This window comes from Ischnura elegans, chromosome 2 (genome assembly GCF_921293095.1).
Source record: "Ischnura elegans chromosome 2, ioIscEleg1.1, whole genome shotgun sequence".
NCBI lineage: Eukaryota > Metazoa > Arthropoda > Insecta > Odonata > Coenagrionidae > Ischnura > Ischnura elegans.
This window is the reverse complement of record NC_060247.1, coordinates 35,873,771-35,894,139: the sequence shown is the minus strand read 5'-3', so window position 1 is coordinate 35,894,139 and position 20,369 is coordinate 35,873,771. Positions and strand designations below refer to the sequence as shown.

At 40.3% G+C, this 20,369-nt stretch overlaps 1 protein-coding gene across 1 annotated transcript in view; it reads left to right on the top strand.

The window, feature by feature from the left end:
- Positions 1–18,773, top strand: part of LOC124153609 (homeobox protein HMX3-like) — a 167,685-nt gene extending 148,912 nt beyond the window's left edge. Inside the window, exon 2 of the mRNA XM_046526890.1 lies at positions 15,813–18,773. Within this exon, the coding sequence (XP_046382846.1) occupies positions 15,813–16,345 (533 nt within the window). The 3' untranslated portion in view covers positions 16,346–18,773. The remainder of the gene's footprint in view (positions 1–15,812) is intronic.
- Positions 18,774–20,369: the final 1,596 nt, after the last annotated feature.

Here is a 20,369-nt window from a genome sequence, read left to right as displayed (position 1 = left end):
GGATGGTAAGCAAGATTATAGTCCTAAATTTGAAAGGGTGAAATGACAGAAGAGACAATTGATTGCGGGTGGTTTTGACGCCTTTTCTCAGAAAGAGAAGCCGTAGAAAAAGATGGATCCAAAGCCCAACAAAAATAAGCTTAAAGAAAAAAAATGGAGACGTTATTTCCAACCCTAGACTTGGAAATAATTATGTACTCACCTTTCTCACATAACGGAAATAAAATCGAAAGCAGATGCAGCGATTGACTCAAATAAATGTACAAATTTAATTAGGATTCCTCCAATTACATTCAGTCATCAAATAATTAATCTATAAAAACTCCAATAAATTTGTAAAGCTTCTTTTCACACGAAAAGACAGTTTCGACCCAATTAAAATATCTATATTTTAGCCGGAGACAAAAAAATTTATATGAAAAAAAATAACTTGAAATTTTATTTACTTCACATTCCATAAATGCAAAATAAACATTCTTCGAAACTTAAGCCTTTTTTGCCACAATGCTCCATAAAATCCATTCATTGCAGCCTCTTAACTTTTGAACACTGCAAGAGTTTGTACTGACTTCAAGAGATGAACGAAAAAAATATTTTTAACAGTGAGTATAGTGCTAAAATGATTATTTTTGGGGATAACTGACAGCTACAACTTTGACTAATGCCTCCCCGAATATAATATCTCAATAAATATTAGGTCGATACAAATCTGGACTTTTTCAACCACAAGAAAGATCGTACAACCGTAAACTAAATCTCCGAAATTCGACCCATGTTTTGATCCACTCCTTTTAATACGCTATATGGATATCGAGACGATCATTACAGCGGCCGAACTGAGATGTTGGGAAGAGTATCTGATCACGATCGACGTGAACTCCGCGAAGCCGCAGCGGTGGCCCCATCAAATCGATCGCTGACTTCATTACATGCCATGCGGAGCGCAATCATTCGACCAGCATAACGGATGTGACAGCTGACACCGCTAAAGAAGCATTCCCCAAATCACTCAGCGAGCGGAATATAACTGAGGAGGGCAGAAGAAGAGAAAGAGAAATCGTGGAAGGGGGGGATTCGATTGGTGTGGGTACGCCAAGAGGATTCAGGGGCCGCTCGAGCTTAATGCGTTGTCACGTGTCTCCATTATTGGAGGATGATTAATAATCGCAGTCTTCTCATCAATAAAATTTTAATGAGCGGGGAGAGAGAGTCATTCGTTGTCAGTCAAAAATCCCGGACATGACAGCGGATGAGAAATTTGTCCGATGACCATTCGTATAGAATAGGGACTCATTGCTCTTTCGCAATCAGTATTTCCCCTTTCAAATTAACACTAATGGCCTGGTAATTTTTGTAAAACTGATAAACTATTCAATAAAAATGCGATGTAAAACTAAAAACCTAGATATGCTTAGCAGCGATGGGCCTGTGTCCCTCCGAGCGACCGTCCTGAATGCCCTTCAAAAAAAGCCACGAAGTCTATACCTTTTGGGTGGTGAAAGGTTTTGCACTAGCATCTTAATGCAACCAAGGAAAAATTCCAAGTTTCACATGGAATGCTATAGATCTACTCGTAAAACACAAAACACTGAGATATTAATCAATTTTTCACAAATTTTTTCATTGAATGACGCTAAGAATATGTACTTTTTCAATAGGAATATGAATTAGCTAACTATACTCACTTCCTCTCGGAGGACAAGAAATCGTCTCTCTCAAGATAGTAGATACATACACCGGGATACTGACTTCACAGTTATAATTAAAGCGTAATAAAAATATATTTCCAATAAAAGAGTCACGAGACTCATAAATCGATCCTAAGTTACACATGGTGGTTTTGGAAAACCAAAGCACTTACGAAATAGCTCCATGTATTTCCGGCGTACTAAAGCATTTACCATGGGCCATGGCATTTACCACTCCATGGATATAAAAACGAACCCTGGTCGTCAGCTTTCCCACACATTCAAGGAAATTACGAAGATAAGTCCGTGGGTAAAATTACCCCACGGTCAGTAGAGAACCCCATATATTCAGCTTCAATCATAGAAAAGATAAAAGCCATGAGAAGAAGGAGCTAGTAAAAAAATGTTTGAGGGAATTTGCTAAACCGTGAACGATTCAAGATCTTTTTTCGAGGCAATTTTATGGTGGAAATAAACGGTGTGTCGGCCTCCCACGCTACAGATCACCATCTTAAAATGTTATATACTACTGCGCGTGCACAATAACACCCATATCAGTAGCGTAAAAAAGCTAGAGAGCAAATTTCGTCCATCTTTAAAGTCATTTTTCGAAAATTTGAAATTTTAAAGAAATAAACTTCACAAAACCTTACGATCACTGATTCGCTATCATGTCATGATTAATCTATTAATATTTGCAAAACTTTTAGTCGCAATTTTGATTTGTTAATCCAATATAAATTAGTATTTCAATGAATTGAACAGAGTTAAGTCAACGCTAACATCCCCATTGTAACGCTGCAATGTTCATCGTGAGTGATAGATGTCGATTTTTATCAGCACATCCTTGGTATTTCCAGTGGGTTTGTGATTTCGAATGATATTAACTTACAAATTCAGTTTCAAAAAGAAAAGGAAAATCAAGGCTACGGTTTTCTAAATGCTTAGCTTAAATTCTTCAAACTAGGATCACAGCTAACTGCTGACATAAAATGAAGGAATAATACCCGTATCTGCAGAAAAAAATCACAAAGGCTGGCCGGCGCAATACGAAAACTAAGGAGAAACCGGCAAACACCATACTCTCTTGGAATAAATTCACAGAAGCTGGCCTCAGCAAGTCGAAAAGCTAAGGAGAAAACAGCATAAACGATTCTCTCTTAGATGTGAACGCATTTGGAGGAAGATAAACATGAAATTGGAGGCGGAAAACCGTGCACAGAACCGTGAGAAATGAATTTTGGGCTTCAAATTCGAGAGAGAGGTCAAGAGTGAACTCTACGGCAGATAACGGAGAGGTCCATCGTCCGCTTTGAGCGATGGTGTGGGAATGAGGGAGGATTGGCTACCCGGCTCCCGCTCCATCTCCTGCTCCATCAGCTCAAACTCACTCATCCTTCGCGACGAGACCTTTTTAACAACACAGCCCCTTTTTGGGGCCCCGCCGCTCAACCGCAACAAGCCCTCATCCGCCCGTTTGGGAGCAACAATACACGTCCGTGGGACAATACGGTGTTGAGGCACGCTCGAGTTCGTCGATTCCTCCTTGGAGGAACGCCGAGGGGCTCGTTAAAGAGATGAACGCCATGGGGTGAGGCGAGTGAAGTGGGTGGAAAGAGCAAGCAGGGGGAACGGCAGGAAGAAAACGATCCGAGATTGAGCGGGTGAGGTGGGTGGGAGATCTGTGGGAAGTCATCGGGATGAAAAAGATGGAGAGGAGGATGAGTTCGGCAACAGATTTTCCCGAAAAAAAGGCCAGCTGTTTTGGTGTGGAAGCTTAGCTACGAGAAACATTTTCCTTTCTGCGTTTTTGCCACCGATAGCCGTCTCAGCTCATTCCACAGCGCGGAGGGCTAAAGTGGAAGTGTCCGGAGAGAAATTGACCCTTCCAATGCCTTCCGCTACTCAAGTCTGATCACTGGCTCCTTTCACCTGTTCATATCGTCGGAGGTGGAGTGGCCATGCTTCGTGTCACCTCCGCTTAATATCGCTGTTATAAATGGTCTCCCGAAAGCGGACAAGCTCTTTCTAACCGTCTCTGATTTCCTGGCATTCTCGCGTCAACCGAATGACACTTTCCAGCAATGAAGTCTCAGAATGCAAACAATTATGTAAAGGAGTTTTGGATTACCTAATAAATACGCGAGTTAACACATTCAGTGCGGATGACATATATATATGTCATGAGGGCTTTTCCACTCAGGCGGATGACATAAATGTATGTCTTCGGGAGTTCGTTTTTCCGCTGGTCACGAGAGTGCTCCGAGCGCGCCTAGCGTTACGTTTTCACCCTCCCGCAGTTCGGGAGTGACCTTACACCATTGCGGAAGTGTCCGTTTCTAGTTCTACGTGTTCTTTCATTTTTAGTGTTTTTTTGTTTACTTTAGTGCTATTTTTGGAACAATTTGGCAGGTTGAGATTTTTCTTTTCATTTCCTTCGCCTTTTTTTCATCATTCTTATCGTAAATATCATAATCATGCCTTACATATGGATTTTTTTATTTATTTGTTTTTTTACCTTCATTTTTAATTTATTCATATTTTATGTGCTATCACAAAAATTATGATTAGACTAACTTTTTTATTAAAGATATTTATCCCCGTTTCATACTCAATACATAATAAAAAAATGATCTTAGTGCGGTGCTTCAGTTAATGATGTCATATTTGAATTTCTTTTTCAAGGGACATTTTTTATTAATGCAAATTACGTTTATCCTGGGTGATTTTTTTTTGGGGTCTTTTTCCTACTTTTACGGCATATTTTCTCATTCGTTTCCCTAGGTCAATTACCAATCCTCTATTCATTTCGATTTTATTTCATTTTCTGAGTTATTCATACGTGTTGGGTTAGTTGCAGATTTTCTTCCTTTTCATAAAAAAATAACATATTAATGACTTATGCAACACTGCATTACATTATCTACAGTATTGGTCTGTATTTTTTTACTCGTTTATTTGTTTCCTTAGCTTTGTAAACGAAATTGCAGAAAAGAATAGACTCAGAGGTATTAAAGCATTACGGCATTTAAACATTATTTATTCCCTTGAAATAGTATTTTTATCTTATTTTTTAATTTATTCATATCTTATGTGCAACCACAAAAATTATTATCAGACTTAGTTTTTGTAAATAACGTGTATTCCCGTCTAAAAACTTACTATTTTATTCCAAAATGTTTCCATGCGGTTCATAAGGTCGTATTTTATACTTTATTAATAATTTTAAAATAATTATTGCAAATTACGTTTTTTTACATAATTTGGGTTTTTTTCCTAATTTTACGGCATATTTTCTCAGTCATTGCTCCACATCAATTACTTGTCCTCTGATCATTATGGTGTTTTCATTTTCTAGGTCATTAATACATTCTAGTGTTAGGTACAGATACAGTCTTAATTTTCCTAAAAACTAAGGTATTAATCACATATGCAACACTCCATTACACAAATTGTACTATTTTGCTGGATAATTATTAAGGCTCAAGGTTGGAGTCCCTCCCTACCAGCGGCACTAGCAGAGATTATTTCAACTTGCAAATGATATTTTCTTTGAAATAATCCTCTCATAGACGGAGAAAAATGCAGAAAGCATTTTCCTCCAAAATCCTTCACCAAGGGCCTTCACTAAGGGCGTAATGAATTGGAAGCCGTTGGACAGGGAGAACTGGAAACTTCCACACATGGGCGCAATTAGGGTTAACACGATTTCTAACGATTGGAGGTCAGAATTAGTGCGAGTAGCGATATTCGGGAGAAAATGTGCCGTGATAGGTTTTTAGGAATGATGCAGGCTCTTCATTTCTCCGCTAACCGTGAAGGCATTCGTAGGACAGTGACTACGATTTGCCCAGAATGTGAAGGTCAACCAGGGATCTCTCTAAGGCCTTGCTTTCAAATATATCATAAACATCTGTGAGAATTTTTATTGAAATGTTTCAATTTTGCAATAACTCTGAGGTAACATAGATTTAAAAAAATGTTTATCCCATAAATTTATATTTTTCTTGCCGTTCATTGTGTGTTCTACTTCTGTGACTTGAAAAAATTAAATCTACGGCCGTTGAAACAAAAAAATACACGTAAAGACTAATTCCAAGATATTTTCGTCATTAACCTAAGGAATCAACGGTAGAAGAAGTATTATAAACGGAAATAAGAAAAGTTCACTTCTTCATACAAGGAAAATTGCATGTGTGTAATGCGGGTTGCGTGAATTGTCAATTACTGGTGACGGGTGGCATACATGTATGTCATTAGGGTTTTTTACAAATTGCTTGAAAAAGAAACAAAAAAAATTGCAAATTCTGTTGTATTACTTCCAAGACCACCGTTATGAAGGAAAATCACCCATCCGTCACTGGAGGTTTCGGTGAAAATATCATCCGCATTGAATGTGTTAATGTTCATTTGGCAGAAAAAAGTGCAAAAACTCAAAGTCATCCCTGTACAACTAACTTCTCTATTGCACAAATCGTGCATCTGAAATGATTGTAGGATGAAAAACAGTAAATTACATTCTCATTAAATGGTGATCTTCTTTCCAAAAATCGAATTCGGGTGGGTAATAAAATTAGGTGCATGAATAGGTCCCAGACAAGTAATCAGATGAATACAGAAGACCACTATACAAAGTTGGTGCTGAGTATAAAAGAATTAGGGAATGGAAATAAAAACACCGAAACGCTTAAGAAACAGCGTACCTTGGATTTGGTTCAGAATTATAATGAGTTTTGGAATGTAGCGACCTCTAGGAAAATAAGGAGGCACCGTAAACTTACACCGTAGAAAGACCATGCCTCGTGCTCCCAGTCAAATTGTACTTTAATTATGGCAATTTTCTGAACTCAATACTTGATGAGATGAGAACTTAATGAGAAACTTTGCTTGCCTCGGTGGCGGCGGGTTAAATTCCTCGCCTGCCAAACGAGAGATCGCGAGTTCGAGTCCCGCATGGGTAGGTTGCCCCTATCCAGGGCATGTATCTCACACGTGTGATTGTTAAATCTGCTGCGTACACCGACATAAAATGGCAAATGAATGCCGTAATCGGTAGTATGGTAATAAATAAAAACTACCCCTTTAGAAATTTGTAGGTTTCACAGTAACGGTGTCACACCGTGTGCGGAAGATCATCTCGCTAACAGGCCGAGGAGGCTAACTCGATATACACGACTAATCCGCCACACCCAACAACAGTAGCACCTTCCGATGCGACATTCTTCCTGCGCATTTCACCAGCCCTCTCTTTGAGAAAAAATCTCCTCTCCGTCTCCTTCGCTCTCTTTAAAACCACTTAACCCTCTCCGCCCTCTCCCCTCGAATCCGCTCCCGTCTCTATGCTCCGTCGCCGACGTCATTCAAGTCTTCGAGGTGAAGAGCATGAAGCCACTTGCTTGAATTCCCCACCGAAATCATCGCTAAGGCGCAAGGAAAAAGACGAAGGGCTCCCTTTATACCACCTTCTCTCTTTCTCCCGTCTCTTATTCATCCACTCTCTCTCTCCCTTCTTATGGGAGGGAACTGGTATAAACGTTGAAGGTAAAAAACAGCATCAAGATGCCGGTTGGGAAGATATGGCTTTTTAAGGATGAAGGCGATGATGCGTTTGGCAACGCCGCTGCTCAGACACTCTTCCTCCGCCTCTCCTTTTGCCAAAGTCGATTGTGAGAAAGCTCGTCTCCTTTTTTGAGAGCGATGGGAAATGTTCCATTTAGTTCTGGTTGCCCACCGGTGGTCGGAGTATCTATCCCCATGGGTCAATCAGAGGGCGTTAACTCGATCGTGGGGATCCCATCCTGTCTCAAGAGCCGACACCGACACCACTATACCTTTCTCTCCCCAGGTGCATTGACACCCGGTAATTGATCGAGGGGATGAGCGAAGGCCCGTGGGAACGCATCTAGGGTCTATACGGAGAATCTGCATGCATGCAGTTCCAAAGCCCCAGCTCAAAAGACATTTTTTCAAACAGAGACTCGGGGAAAAACATTTGAAGTTCATGTTTCCACATGTTTTCTCATCCACATATAATGCACATTTCTGAAGCACTAGAAAAAAATCAGCGTCAAGACCTCGTATTTTATACTTCAAAGCGTAGATTGTAGGAACAAAAAATTTCTTAGATCGTGAATTATACACCAAAAAGAACATACTTAGTTCAAGAAAAATTTTAATTCTAACGACCGCAGGCTATAGAATGTTGATAACCTCATAACGTGGATTCAAATATGGAAGAGTTATTTGAAGTGTTTACTGACTGGAGTCTTAATAGTTTTATACACAATGGAATATGCCCATTTAAATGCCACCACACTCCGACTGAAATAATTCTTTTTAAAATTTACTGATCAGCTTTTCACTTAATATTATAGCAGGTAAATAAATCGACATATCACCCAAACTGTATATAATGACGTGCTATAATGATTGAGAATGCGCATCAAGATGCCTATATGGAGCTTACGAAACGTTGCACATACTGTCGCCGCAAATTAATTATAGTTTTATATGAACAGTGAGAGATAATTGTGCCTGAATTTACCTTCAGTAATATCCTCCACTGAATCTGGCGCCGATTATCATCAAAAATAATGAAAAGAACACTCGATGAAGGGGTGTAACCGATGGTACGCACAATATCCAAGTGAGCGGCCGAGTCTTAAAATAAATGAAAGGTGAGTCGCGCCACACAAGAAAAAGCTCAATCTCTCCCTGTCATACCTCAACGCCCATGTTAACACGAAACCAGGCATGAGAAGTCCGCCGCTCTTCGATCAGCAAATCCCTTCATGTCACAGATTCCTAGAAACTGGTTCACCTAAACGTATCCGCTCGTAACCATCACCCAACCCACTCCGTAATTTCCCTGGAAACGGGGACTTCATCCCCCGCGCCTCTCGGCGGCGGCAGCGGTGATCTCTTGCCTGGCTCGTGCCTAAGCGAGTGCTTCTCTTTCCTCTACTACCCATCCCATTCGACCCTTTCCGGTCCAGACGGCCCCTTCCCATTGCGCTGCTCCACGTGACCTGCGCGATGTCAATCCACAGATCCACGCGGCCGCTTAACACTCTCTCAGAGCAGCAAGCGACTCGACTCCCTTTGAGAGAGCACGACGCGGAGGTCCGATCTACAAGGGATGCCGCCGACTGTGGAAAGAGAGAGAGAGAGAGAGAGAGAAGTCTCTTTGACTTCAACCCGCCTGCACCGCCGCTCCGAGAGGGCGCACGCGTTTTCAAAAGCCACAAACGCGAGCGCGCTCTCTTTCCATCTCCCCTGCACGAAAAACGACGATGAATAGACCAGCACAAAATATATACCCTCCCCATTTTCCCACATAACTTCATCCACGCCACCGGAGTCTTTCAAAAGGTCAGGATTTATTCCATACTTCCCTTCAAATCCCTCGATCACCTCTAATCGGATTCCTTCCTCCAGTTACCTAAATTAGCAGCAAAATGTTCTTCATCATTTGTCCTTGTTTTCAATCACTCCTCCAAAATAGATGGAGCAAAGACAATATATAATTATAATGTGGCACTCGATGGAAGATCTATAGAAGTGAGAACATAAATAATGAATTAGTAGATTTATTTCTTCAGGTGGAGGTCTATAAATAAAATAATTTAAATGGCCAACATTTGGAACATGTCATGTTCTTCCACAGGACTTTTTGATAGGCTGTGGATTATGTTGAATTACATTGGAATAAAGACCACCTTCTGTCTTTTTCGTCTTCAATCAGGGTTTTCATTTATGAAGACTCTAGTGACAGTGCTATTCTTTTCCCTTCGACCCTCTGATAACTAGGGAAAGATGGCGCCTTAGTGATGATTGATTTTTGTCCAATAAATGGTTAAGCCTTCTTGACCTCCATGTAATTAATTAGCAGATATATTTCGTTGGAAGTATTTCTATAAATAAAATACCTATAGTAAAAGTATTTTAGAAGTTTTTAACAAAAATTATTCCGTTAAGATCCGAGAGCGGACATCTTAAATTCAAAACCTCCTTTCGTTTACAAGAAATTAGAAAAGAAAGATAACATAATGGGCATGGACATAAAATGATATAGTAGAAAAAAGGCAAGTAATGAAAGATTATGTATGGAAGGACTTCAATACTGAGAAAACCTTTTTATTCCCAAAAATATAAATCTGGACAAAATATTTTATGCCGGCATGATTATAAACTTAGAGGATTAGAAGAATCATGTCCACGGAGTTCAATTTTCCAATGAATTCCATGTTCAATGTAACCACAATTTGGTTGTAAAAGAAAACATTTAGAAGGCAGAAACCCAAAAATTTTCTATTGCAAAAACTTTCAAAAAGTCCCTTTATTCTCAAGTATCATTTAACGTTCTTGGCCCTATCACTAGTATTTGAGCACAGATGAAACAAAGATAGAGGAACACCATTACATTATATGTGGCTGTCTCTTTACGGTTTTTCTGCGTATCGCGAAATGGCTTTTTAAGCTCATCTAAAAAAAATTCCTTAGTGCGTATAAAGAAGTTTTCTCAGCAAAAAAAGCTCTTTTCCCACATAAGTTCATCCGCATTATCCAAGTATTTCGACAGGCAGCATATTATAGCTTTCACCTCTCCCACCCCTTGGTCTCTCTCATTCGGTTTCAGTTCTCCAATTACCTTAATTAGCGGCAAAAAAAACTCTTCCCTTCGTCTCAATTGCTCGGGTAGTTCTCCTCTCCATAACCATATGTCATCCCTATATATGGCCCCACTTATTCTTCGGCTTCCTCTAATTCCCACTCAATTCCATCCTGGTATGATTCTAAAGGCATTTCATTCCTGCATAACGGTGGTTGATCATATTTTTCCAGAGTTAAGATATAACCTAGGCCCACGTTATGGAGTAGAATGTCAACCACTTGATATCAATGCATTGCGCAAGTGCAACGACAGATTAATCGTAAAAACAATTAAGACAAACTTTTAAAGCCATAGACGGTCACGTCAAATATTCTAAATTAACATTTAGCAATTCCATGAAATCATTTTCATTAGAATGTTCCATTGTATGATGAACACTGACCTGATAAAAAATTGAGAACTTAGATTGAATACCTAATTCTTTTTGGCAAAATGATGCTCAAGTAATATTTGCCGAACTGATAATTAAAGCGAATTACTCTCGCATGCAACTAAAATTTGAGAACAATAATGAAAATTGGGCAATTTGTTACAAATAATAATTCATCAAGTATATTTACAAGGCATGTAGACATAAGGTAAAGTTATATGAATTAAAAAAACGAAAGCGTCAAAATTTCATTATCATTTAATGAAAAACCTTTCCTTTTAAACAACTTCGCAGTCCTCAAAGCACCGCAAGCATAATAATTCAGCGGACTACATCTCAGCTTAAAGGTCGCAGGCAAAACGAAAGAAAAAAGTAAGGTCCCCAGGAACACATAGCACTTAAAACCAGACCCTCTCTTTGACTGCGCAATCGAGTGTGGCAGTCGCAATGAGATTAAACTTGAGCGACAACCGCTAACGACTCCAAACACCAGCCGACGTCAGAGAGAGAGAGAGAGAAAGGCGGTCGCGTCTCTTTTTACTCGGCCCGCGTTGATAGGGACCCCCAACCGAGAGGAGGACAATGAATTAGACCCTCAACCAATCTCCTCCGCTCTGTTCTGCCGCCGCTGCAGAAGGGAGGATGAAGTTAAGAGATGGCCGAGACTGATGCCTCCTTCGGGATGAAGGTGAGACGGACCTGCGGGTGGATGGGAGCGTCACTGCGCCACGGCTATAAGGCGGAAAGGGTGTGGGGTGAATAGGAGATGGGTATGACTGAGCGGCGCGAATGGTATGGCTTACCAATGAGAATGGAGAAGGGCGATCATCAACCTAGGGATCGTTTTCAAAGACAAATAAAATCATTAAAAATCCTAACCTTTCCCCGCGAATACTATTGACGACATTTTCTCGGGTTTGGCACCGGGTAAGGCAATTTAAGGCCAATGTTTCAATGAGAAACTCCTCATCTTCATCAGAACTAAGACTGACTGAGCCTATGATGACTATTCGGGAGTTTTTCATGGAGATGTTGATCTTAAACAGCCTTCACCCGGTGCCAAACCAGAGAATATTTCATCACAGATAAAATCGATCTTATTCTCTAAGTTTCACCTCAACAATCAGATCTGAAATGACATTTATTTTCTCTCATTCTTTATGAATAAATTTCCAACGTAAACACACCTGATGGTGCTACTTTAGAGGCGTCAAAATAATAACTAAGGTGCTCGGGTTGGTGTGGGGGTTAGTCTTAGTTTACCACCCTGAAGGGTACAAGTTCAAATCTCGGCGGTGGCGATTACTGCCTGATTCCAGCTTGGGTGCTTTGTTAACTTTAGCGCTTCGGTCGTCGGATGGGCCGTTAAGTCGTCGTCCATTGGGTGCCTTTCATTCAGACCATGCTAATGCCGATGCTGGGTTTCTCTCCACCTTTCCCCTATGGCGCAGATAACAAGAAGTCAGTCGCCTCCTTCAAATACCACACAATGCTAATACGTGAAAGGTTTCATGAAAAGGGTTTTCAAACCTCAAATAATGCTGCGCTATGCATGCATACTGGAACAGCCGTCTTTTTCTAACGATGAATCTCCTACAACGTCTACAGGAAGAAAAGCACTACCCATTTAGACCCACCACAAGCAATAGAACGTAGGCAATGTTTTACATGTTTCAATAATGTTACCTAGAGACTTTATCCTGCAAAATGATGCTTATTTCGCAGTTCTATTATCACATTGAGTTACGGAGGCGAAAATATTTTTCCATGACATTATTTTAGAGCAATTAATTTCATGTTTAACGTCCAAGGGTTCATTCACTTTTTCCCTCTATGTCATTACTCAAGATGGTAATGTCTCAATGGAGTACCTTTACCACCAAAAGAGATGGCGGAAAAAAATACAAATGGCATATAATTCCACATGATGGATGCAAATGCCATTTCTGTCAAGCATTACGGTATCATACTTTATTTCTTATGTTTCTCATGTTTCTCCCTACCGATGCTTTCTATGGCGTTCGGTCGGTAAATCAAAGAAGAGGAGGAATACATAAGCAGCTCATTTGAAAGAATTAAGACAAGGTGGAGAGGGCGCTCAAGGAGGTGGAAGGGATAGTTGAGGGATGATAGAAAAGTGCGCGAAGTTGATGCGGTCCCCGAGTGGCAAAAGGAGAGAGTAAAAAGGCAAAAAGTTGAAGACTGTTAGGCTGCATCTCCCGTTCAATTTATGTCCCTTATCTTCCAATCAGAAACGTAATGCGCTCGCATCTTGAAGACTGATCACGGCTGATTAATTCAATCAAGAGCCGAGGGATTCACCGGAGTAATCTATTTTGAAATGATATACAGAACATCGCGTTGCCACTTCCCCGCAGAAGGTCTCCGTAATATCTGTGATCCATTTTATTGTACAGCAGGCGAAAGCTTTCGTGAATTATTATTCGACCGGCTGACTAAGCAGCCGATATGATGTATATTATGGACGGTTGTCTAACCCTTAAATTACTTTGTGATATGACAATTTTAAATACGAAAATTAAATTCAATAAATAAGAAAATAATTCAAGCTGAGTGATATGGGGTAATTTTACACCGTAATGGATGTAATTTTGAATTCTATGTATTCTAACACAGTGAATCACTCAGAGAATTTTATGAAAGGGATAAAAATGATATCATGGAGAAATGAATGAAACCAACTAAACACCTAAAGACTTTCTATACGCCTATGCTGTGATTACCTACATAAATTATGACTATGACTCGAAACTCTGACTCTTCATAGCGGTATGTGTACATGATACAAAAAATGCCCCCAACCTCCAAAGAAATATTTTAGTAAGTCGAAGAAAGGTCACACCCCCTTGAACCAGGTGTAGAGGGGGCGTTTATGAATAATATCTGCGCGATTCGATGTCAGGCGCTGTTATTATCCAGTGCCGACACCTTCCGCAAAAGAATCCCACGCTTAGTCAGAAGCACGTGTCCCACTTTGCGATTCAGATATGCAGTGGTGTAGCTGACAAGTACGGCATAATCAAACGTAAGCGAGAGGGACGATTCTGCTTGACATCCGCGAGGAAAGCCATCATAAATTGCAGATAAACATAATTTGTTCCTGGCCTTTTTCTAACTTTCAGGAACCTTTTCGCGTCTTTCAACAGTTTCCAAGAACTTCCAGCTAATGACACCTTTATTTGATATGCAAACGAAGGAAGTAGAGACGATAGAATTTAGTCAAGAATGAAATTGAAGCAGAAAACGTCTCAAACTGCATGCGCCAATTTAGGTTACTGAATAAATTGTCTCACATTTTCTTTATTAACACCCCAATAATCAGCACATATTATTCAAACAGTTAATTTCATAAAAAAAGCCTTCCGGGCGAATCTGGTTTCAGCACAGTTTTGGCAAATTTTCTGCGCGGTCTCTAGCTTCACCAAACGCAACAATAATTTCAAAGATATTTGTCAGAATAACGGAATTCAATTATTATCTTCGAGAAAACTAAGCTTTTGTAATATGTGATCCTACTTTCAGATTGTCTGAACGAATACCAGTATTTTACGCACAGGAAGCTTGAAATATTTGCCATTTCAATAATTGTAACTCATTCAATTCACAAAGTCCAGGCCTTAACCCCGGTTTGCTCGAGTGACATTCCTCTAAGCAAAAAAATAACCAAAAAAAGCATTATGGTCACGATTTTAGTGGTTCATGATGTTCTTTGAAAATCAATAAATTTTCACACCACAAAAGTTAAACAAAAAATTAATAATAAAAAGGACCAATCACGCCTCCTTGACGAACACCTAGACATAATAGACGTCACTTCCAAACTGGTAAATTCAAATACGCAAATATTCTAGCACAGCCTTTCCGCGATATCTTATACATTTCCACCCCCACACCTTCGCGTTTGGGGGAGGCTCACCGACAGCGAGCTACCTTCCACCCCTTTCCGTCCTTGCTTTACGTCTCGGCATTCCACACGTCCCACGCGCCCTGATTGCGGCCCCCGGAGGCGAAAGATGAGAGCGCCTATGAAAATGGCCGCAGACGCTTCTCCTTCTTATGATCTCGCCGCCCTCCTTACTAAGCCGCTCTTCTTTATAATTGCCCCTCCTGCCGCCACTGACGACGCGGCGCTCCCCTCGCCTCCCCCCCCCCCCATCTCTCTCTCTATCCTTTCGCCCACGCCAACACTTTCCCTGCTCACGGAGCAACGCGCATGCGCGTCTCCTGAATCCTTGCGTGAGTGTGTGATACTGCAAGCGACAATGTTGGCAATTAAGGCCATGTTTCTCTTTTTCCTCCTCCTTGGCCACGGTAGTAAAACCGTCCTCCCTATCAACCACCTCACTGCAGACCGCTATCCAAGCTTTTATGGCATGAAATGAGCGAGAAGAGGGTTTTATACAGTCGAGGAGGGCAGTGGTAGCCTTTCCGGTATTTTCTTCCGATGGATCAACTCACCCATGATGATTTTTTCTCTCATTCTCGAGATGTAGTTACACTTAAGTATTCAACAAGAAATAATATTCCGTAATTTGCTGCCGGCAATGAAATGGTACATACATGGAAATGGATATCCGTCAATTCTTAACAAGGCAAGATACTGATAAGAGAAGGAATGAATCACATTTTCAAAGTTGTAAACATGAAGTAGTTAGATTATAATTTTAATGCATTGAAATATCGAATGGAAATTACAATATATTATCGCAATCATTTATGAAGATATTATTAATTTCACTGTGAAGAGGGCAGGGGAATAATATAATCTGCCTTTGTACCTCATTTTATGAGCTCATGGTTAGTCTTGCTATTCAAAACTCAAAGTCTTCCGGGTGAAAATTTCTAACAAGTATCCTATTAAATGGTTAGAAAAATGGCATGTGAATTGATGAGTTATTTCCATACTTCTAAGAGAAAAGATTTCATGTCCATAATATTAGCTCATTCCTCCGAAAGACATGTTTTAAATGAACTCTTAATAATAATTTTTCTTAAATTTGACTGAAAAAAGCAATAAAATGGTCATTACTAATACAAAATGTATCCTATTTCATTACAGAGGGAGGCGCGAACCACCTCAACCTGTTCAACAACCGGCAGCAGCCCAAAAAGAAACGGAAGTCTCGCACGGCATTCACCAACCACCAAATCTTCGAGCTGGAGAAAAGATTCCTGTACCAGAAATACCTATCGCCCGCCGACCGCGACGAGATAGCGGCGCACCTGGGGCTGAGCAACGCACAGGTGATCACGTGGTTCCAGAACAGGAGGGCAAAGCTGAAAAGGGACATGGAGGAGCTGAAGAAGGACGTCGAGTCGACAAAGATCCTGAAGGCCCACAAATCTTTCCTTGAGAACGTGCAGGACCTGGGCATCCTGAAGAAGAAGCCCGAGGACGCGAGGGCGAGTGCCGCGGCGGCGGCTGCGGCCGCAGCGGCGGCCGCCGCGTCCGGTGGCCCCGGTGGCGTGGTCATGATGTTGCCGTCGCCCGCCGCCTCCACTGCATCCTCGTCCTCAGCCTCGTCCGCCTCCGGCTCGCCCTCCGCCTCCTCCTCCCCCTCAATATCCTCCCCACACACGGGTGAGAAGTAACGATGGTGGCCCCGTCACCGATCCTTGTGGCACCCCACTCCCAAACACTAGAATGATCACCTGTGCTGGTTGTGAGGGGAATCAAGACAGTGGCTCTGCCAACGAACCTAGTGTAATCCCTGCTTAAAACTCAAACGATCACCTGTGCTGGTCAGAAGTATAATAAAAACAGTGGTCCTATCACCGAACCTTGAGGTAACTCCCTCCGAAAACTCAAACGATCACCGGTTCTGGACAGGAGTGTAATAAAGAGTGGCTCCTGCACCGAACCTTGCGGTAACTCTCTCCTAAAACTAAAATGATCCCATGTACTAAGTTGAATGAGAGGAATAAAAACGGCCCTCACCGAAGTGAGATACTCCAGAAAAACTCAAATTCCTCAGTGATAGGCGGGATAAACTCTTGATTGCCGCAACAAAATCGAAATTTGAAGAATTGAAAGAAGTGCCAACGTACGGTATCAATGGACCCCTCTCACAATAATTTACAGGAGAGTATGGTAGGGCGCACTGGATTGAGCGTAGAGGTCCTTCATGTGTGTTATCTGCAGATGAGAGTTTGAAATCAGTGTTTCGACCATTTCGATGCACCAGAGCTGTTGCCATACATGATTCAGTGTATGGTCTCCCCGATTCAATGACGACCGCGTTGCTAGAAGTTTGCATCAATGTCTGAACAAATATAAGACTTCAGATATCACAAACTGTGTTAAATTCGGCCCAAAGGTCGTGGAAAACATTTGAAATGAAGTGAAAATATTAAGTTATAGTGGAACGTTTTCTTTTATTGTAAACGATATTGGATCCCCTAGAGGAAAAATGTACATACGTCATTCACCAAAGTTAAGTGAACTCGAGTATCTCGGACGAGGTATCTCACAAAAAATATACCCAATGGTGTTAGATTAGCGAGAAAAAAGACTTGAAAGTGGAAAACTAACACCAGAAGGTTACATCAATGTGTATAAACTTGTGGTTATTACTCACTAAATACATGTGAGCAGTGAAAGCATGTAGTGAATAACGGTGTGTCCCAGAAGACTTGAATAAACTTCCCAGTGCAAAAGAAAAGAGATTAATGGACAAATCCGGGATGTATAGAAAGAAAACTTTCAATAACTAGAGTATATTTAAAAAGGTTGGTTCCAGTGATCTCGTAAGGTTTTCAAGCTCCCAAAGGATGTGGGGCGCAAAAAATGGTACTTTTTCTCGAAAGGGGTTCTTGCAATATATTTATTTCCACAAAAAAGATTCAGCCTTTTTCCTCTCGTGTTTTTTTTTCCTGCGGCGGTTATTGTTCGCCGGCAGAGATCAAAGGAATAAGGCGGCCTTTTTCACGAAAACAAAAGAGCTGCTATAATACTCAGCGTTCCATAAGAAATTGGGATCACTTCTCTGCCCTTAAGGATTAACGACAGGTCTAGTTTTTTTATTCCCCTTTGCTTTAACTTTGATATTCATGGGCCGGTGCATTTCTACATGGGTACTTGAGCAGCAAAAAAAAAAACAACTGGGATGAGGATTAGGGCTGCGGAAGACAAAACTCATTGGAAATCCATTTCGATGTGGCACGCTTTGAATTTTCACCGTTGTTCTTCTGCTCCAAAATACATCCCGAATAGAGCTTTCATCATTTTTTTACTCATCCATTGAACTACGCGCAGTTATCCGGTTCTCGATTTACACAAAAAGATTTATGCCATGCAACCAAATTCATAATTCATCTACTCATTTTAGAAGATTCCCCGTAATTTTTAATACATGAAAACTTTATAGAGAGAGAAAAAGCGGCATCTTTTCTGTCCATTCGTAGGTTCCATTTACTTCAGTATTTTATTAATTATTTTGTGAGCATTGAAGAAATGCATGGCACAGGAAGTACAATTCGGCATGGAAGGCGCGGTTTCCTTTGATAGAAGGGGGAAAATTTTCAGAGAAAACCATTTCATTATGTTGGAAAAAGATGTGTAATTAGTTGAGCTTCAATATACTTCAGCATAAGGTATGGTGTCTGTTTGGCATATAATATTGCTTGCCTACTGGATATGTTTTGAAGCAATTAATGACTAGAGGCTGTATTAATGTGTAAATTGAAATTTTCTAACCACCTAGCCCCACAAACAAAGAACATAGATGCCATTTTAATATTCAATTGTTGAAAATCATATATTTAACTCGTATCAAATTCAGTGCTGAAAAACTTCTAAAATGTGGAAAACCTGTCACCTAAATTTATTTATTACGTGTAAAGTGTGCAAGAATATGAATGTACAAGCATCACGCATGCTATAAATTTCGCTGTGTAGATTACTCATTAAAATCATTATGTGGTATTATAACAATAATACATATAATATTTGCCTGTGAAAACTCGGTGTACATAGTACCTATATATCTCTTTAGAAATGAAATCTTATTACAGCAAACTACTTGTGTTGTATTATTTGCTTTCCTAATTCAAAAAAGTTACCTGATAATATAATTACTAATATTATGTCTAACAATTGAATTTGAAGTCAGGATTCGTATTGATAATGAATCTATCAAAGCCAATGCGGACCACTGGTATTTTTATAAAGCTGGTATCCTAATCCCTGGCATGATTTTCATATGATAGTCTCGGCAAGATTCAAAAAAGTATTTTTGTTTATTGTAAGAGCAGTGACCTATGGACCATGCTTATGCTAAAAAATATTATAATAATTAGTAGTACGTTCAACTCATTCATATATTGCAAGTTCAAGGCCTTATCAACCAACTACGAAACAATAATAATAATTAACTGCAATGTTTTACAGAGATTCCCCTGCTCATCAATAGAAGCCGATATTCTGGTTTGCATCATGAGTCATTGTTCCTTTCATTTCTGTGTCACAAATTATTAAGCAAAATATCATTTTGTCCAACTAGGATAGCATGAAACCTCGTATAAAAATAGCCAAGGTTCCAAAATTACATTAATTTTCATTAAATCAAGAGCTACAAAAAATTCTAATCATGTGTATGAACTCACTGTCATGTATTATAATGCCACTTAGTTATCTCAAAAAATGCTTCAGCTTGACATCCATCTTGAATACAGTTCACCACAAAGTTGCCACAGTTAGTGATGATTTTCAATTAATGTCTCCTGAAACACCTTATGTTTTGGCAAAGATCTGTTCCTCCTACTGATTTAAAGACTTCTTCACGGAATACAATCAGTTTGCAATTTAAATGAAAAACGACAACACGCATCGATTTTCTTAATTTCCCCCTTTTCGAGGTTTACTCTTTGGAGCAAAGAGCATTAAATTCATTCGTTTTATATTCAAAATTTCCCTTTAAAATAAAAGCATGGCAACCTTGAAAAAAAATAACAACCGGTCGATGAGTCCTAGGGATGTCGGCGAGACGTATTCCTTTTATGGTCGGTGTCCCTATCAAGCTGTTTGAGCCAACAATTAATGTTCAGTGGTCACACAAAGAGATAATGGATTGTCACGGAAAAAAAAATTTACCTTTTATTGCACCTCGACGTGTGATCAAAGGCGAAAAAAAAATAATTGTCACGGCTCAAAGTCCATATGTTTTCATTACATTAACGGCGACATTTCTTGTTTGACTAACAAACGTTTCGGATGACGCACGCGACTTAAAAAATGACCCTTTATGATCACGGGTCAATAATAAAAGGGCGGAGCGAACTACCCAGAAGAGCTGGACAAAGGAAGCCCGCACCAAGACATCTGCCGCACGACCAGGGGGCGCTTTGAGAACGAGCCTCTAGTGAATTGGAACGGAGAGCAGGGAAATAAAGGATTCTTGGCAGACGCCGGCTGACACAAGACGACAAATAGGGTTGACCCTATCAGAAGGCTAAGGATCATCAATACTTGCTCATCTACCTTTCCAAACAGATGAATGCCTCACATTAAAAGATATCATCTAGAGAATGCATTAGCCGACCTTGCTTTGCGGTCCTTGCCTTCCGCCCAAGAGGTCGCGGGATCGAGTCCCGCCTAAGTAGGTTGCCCCTATTCAGG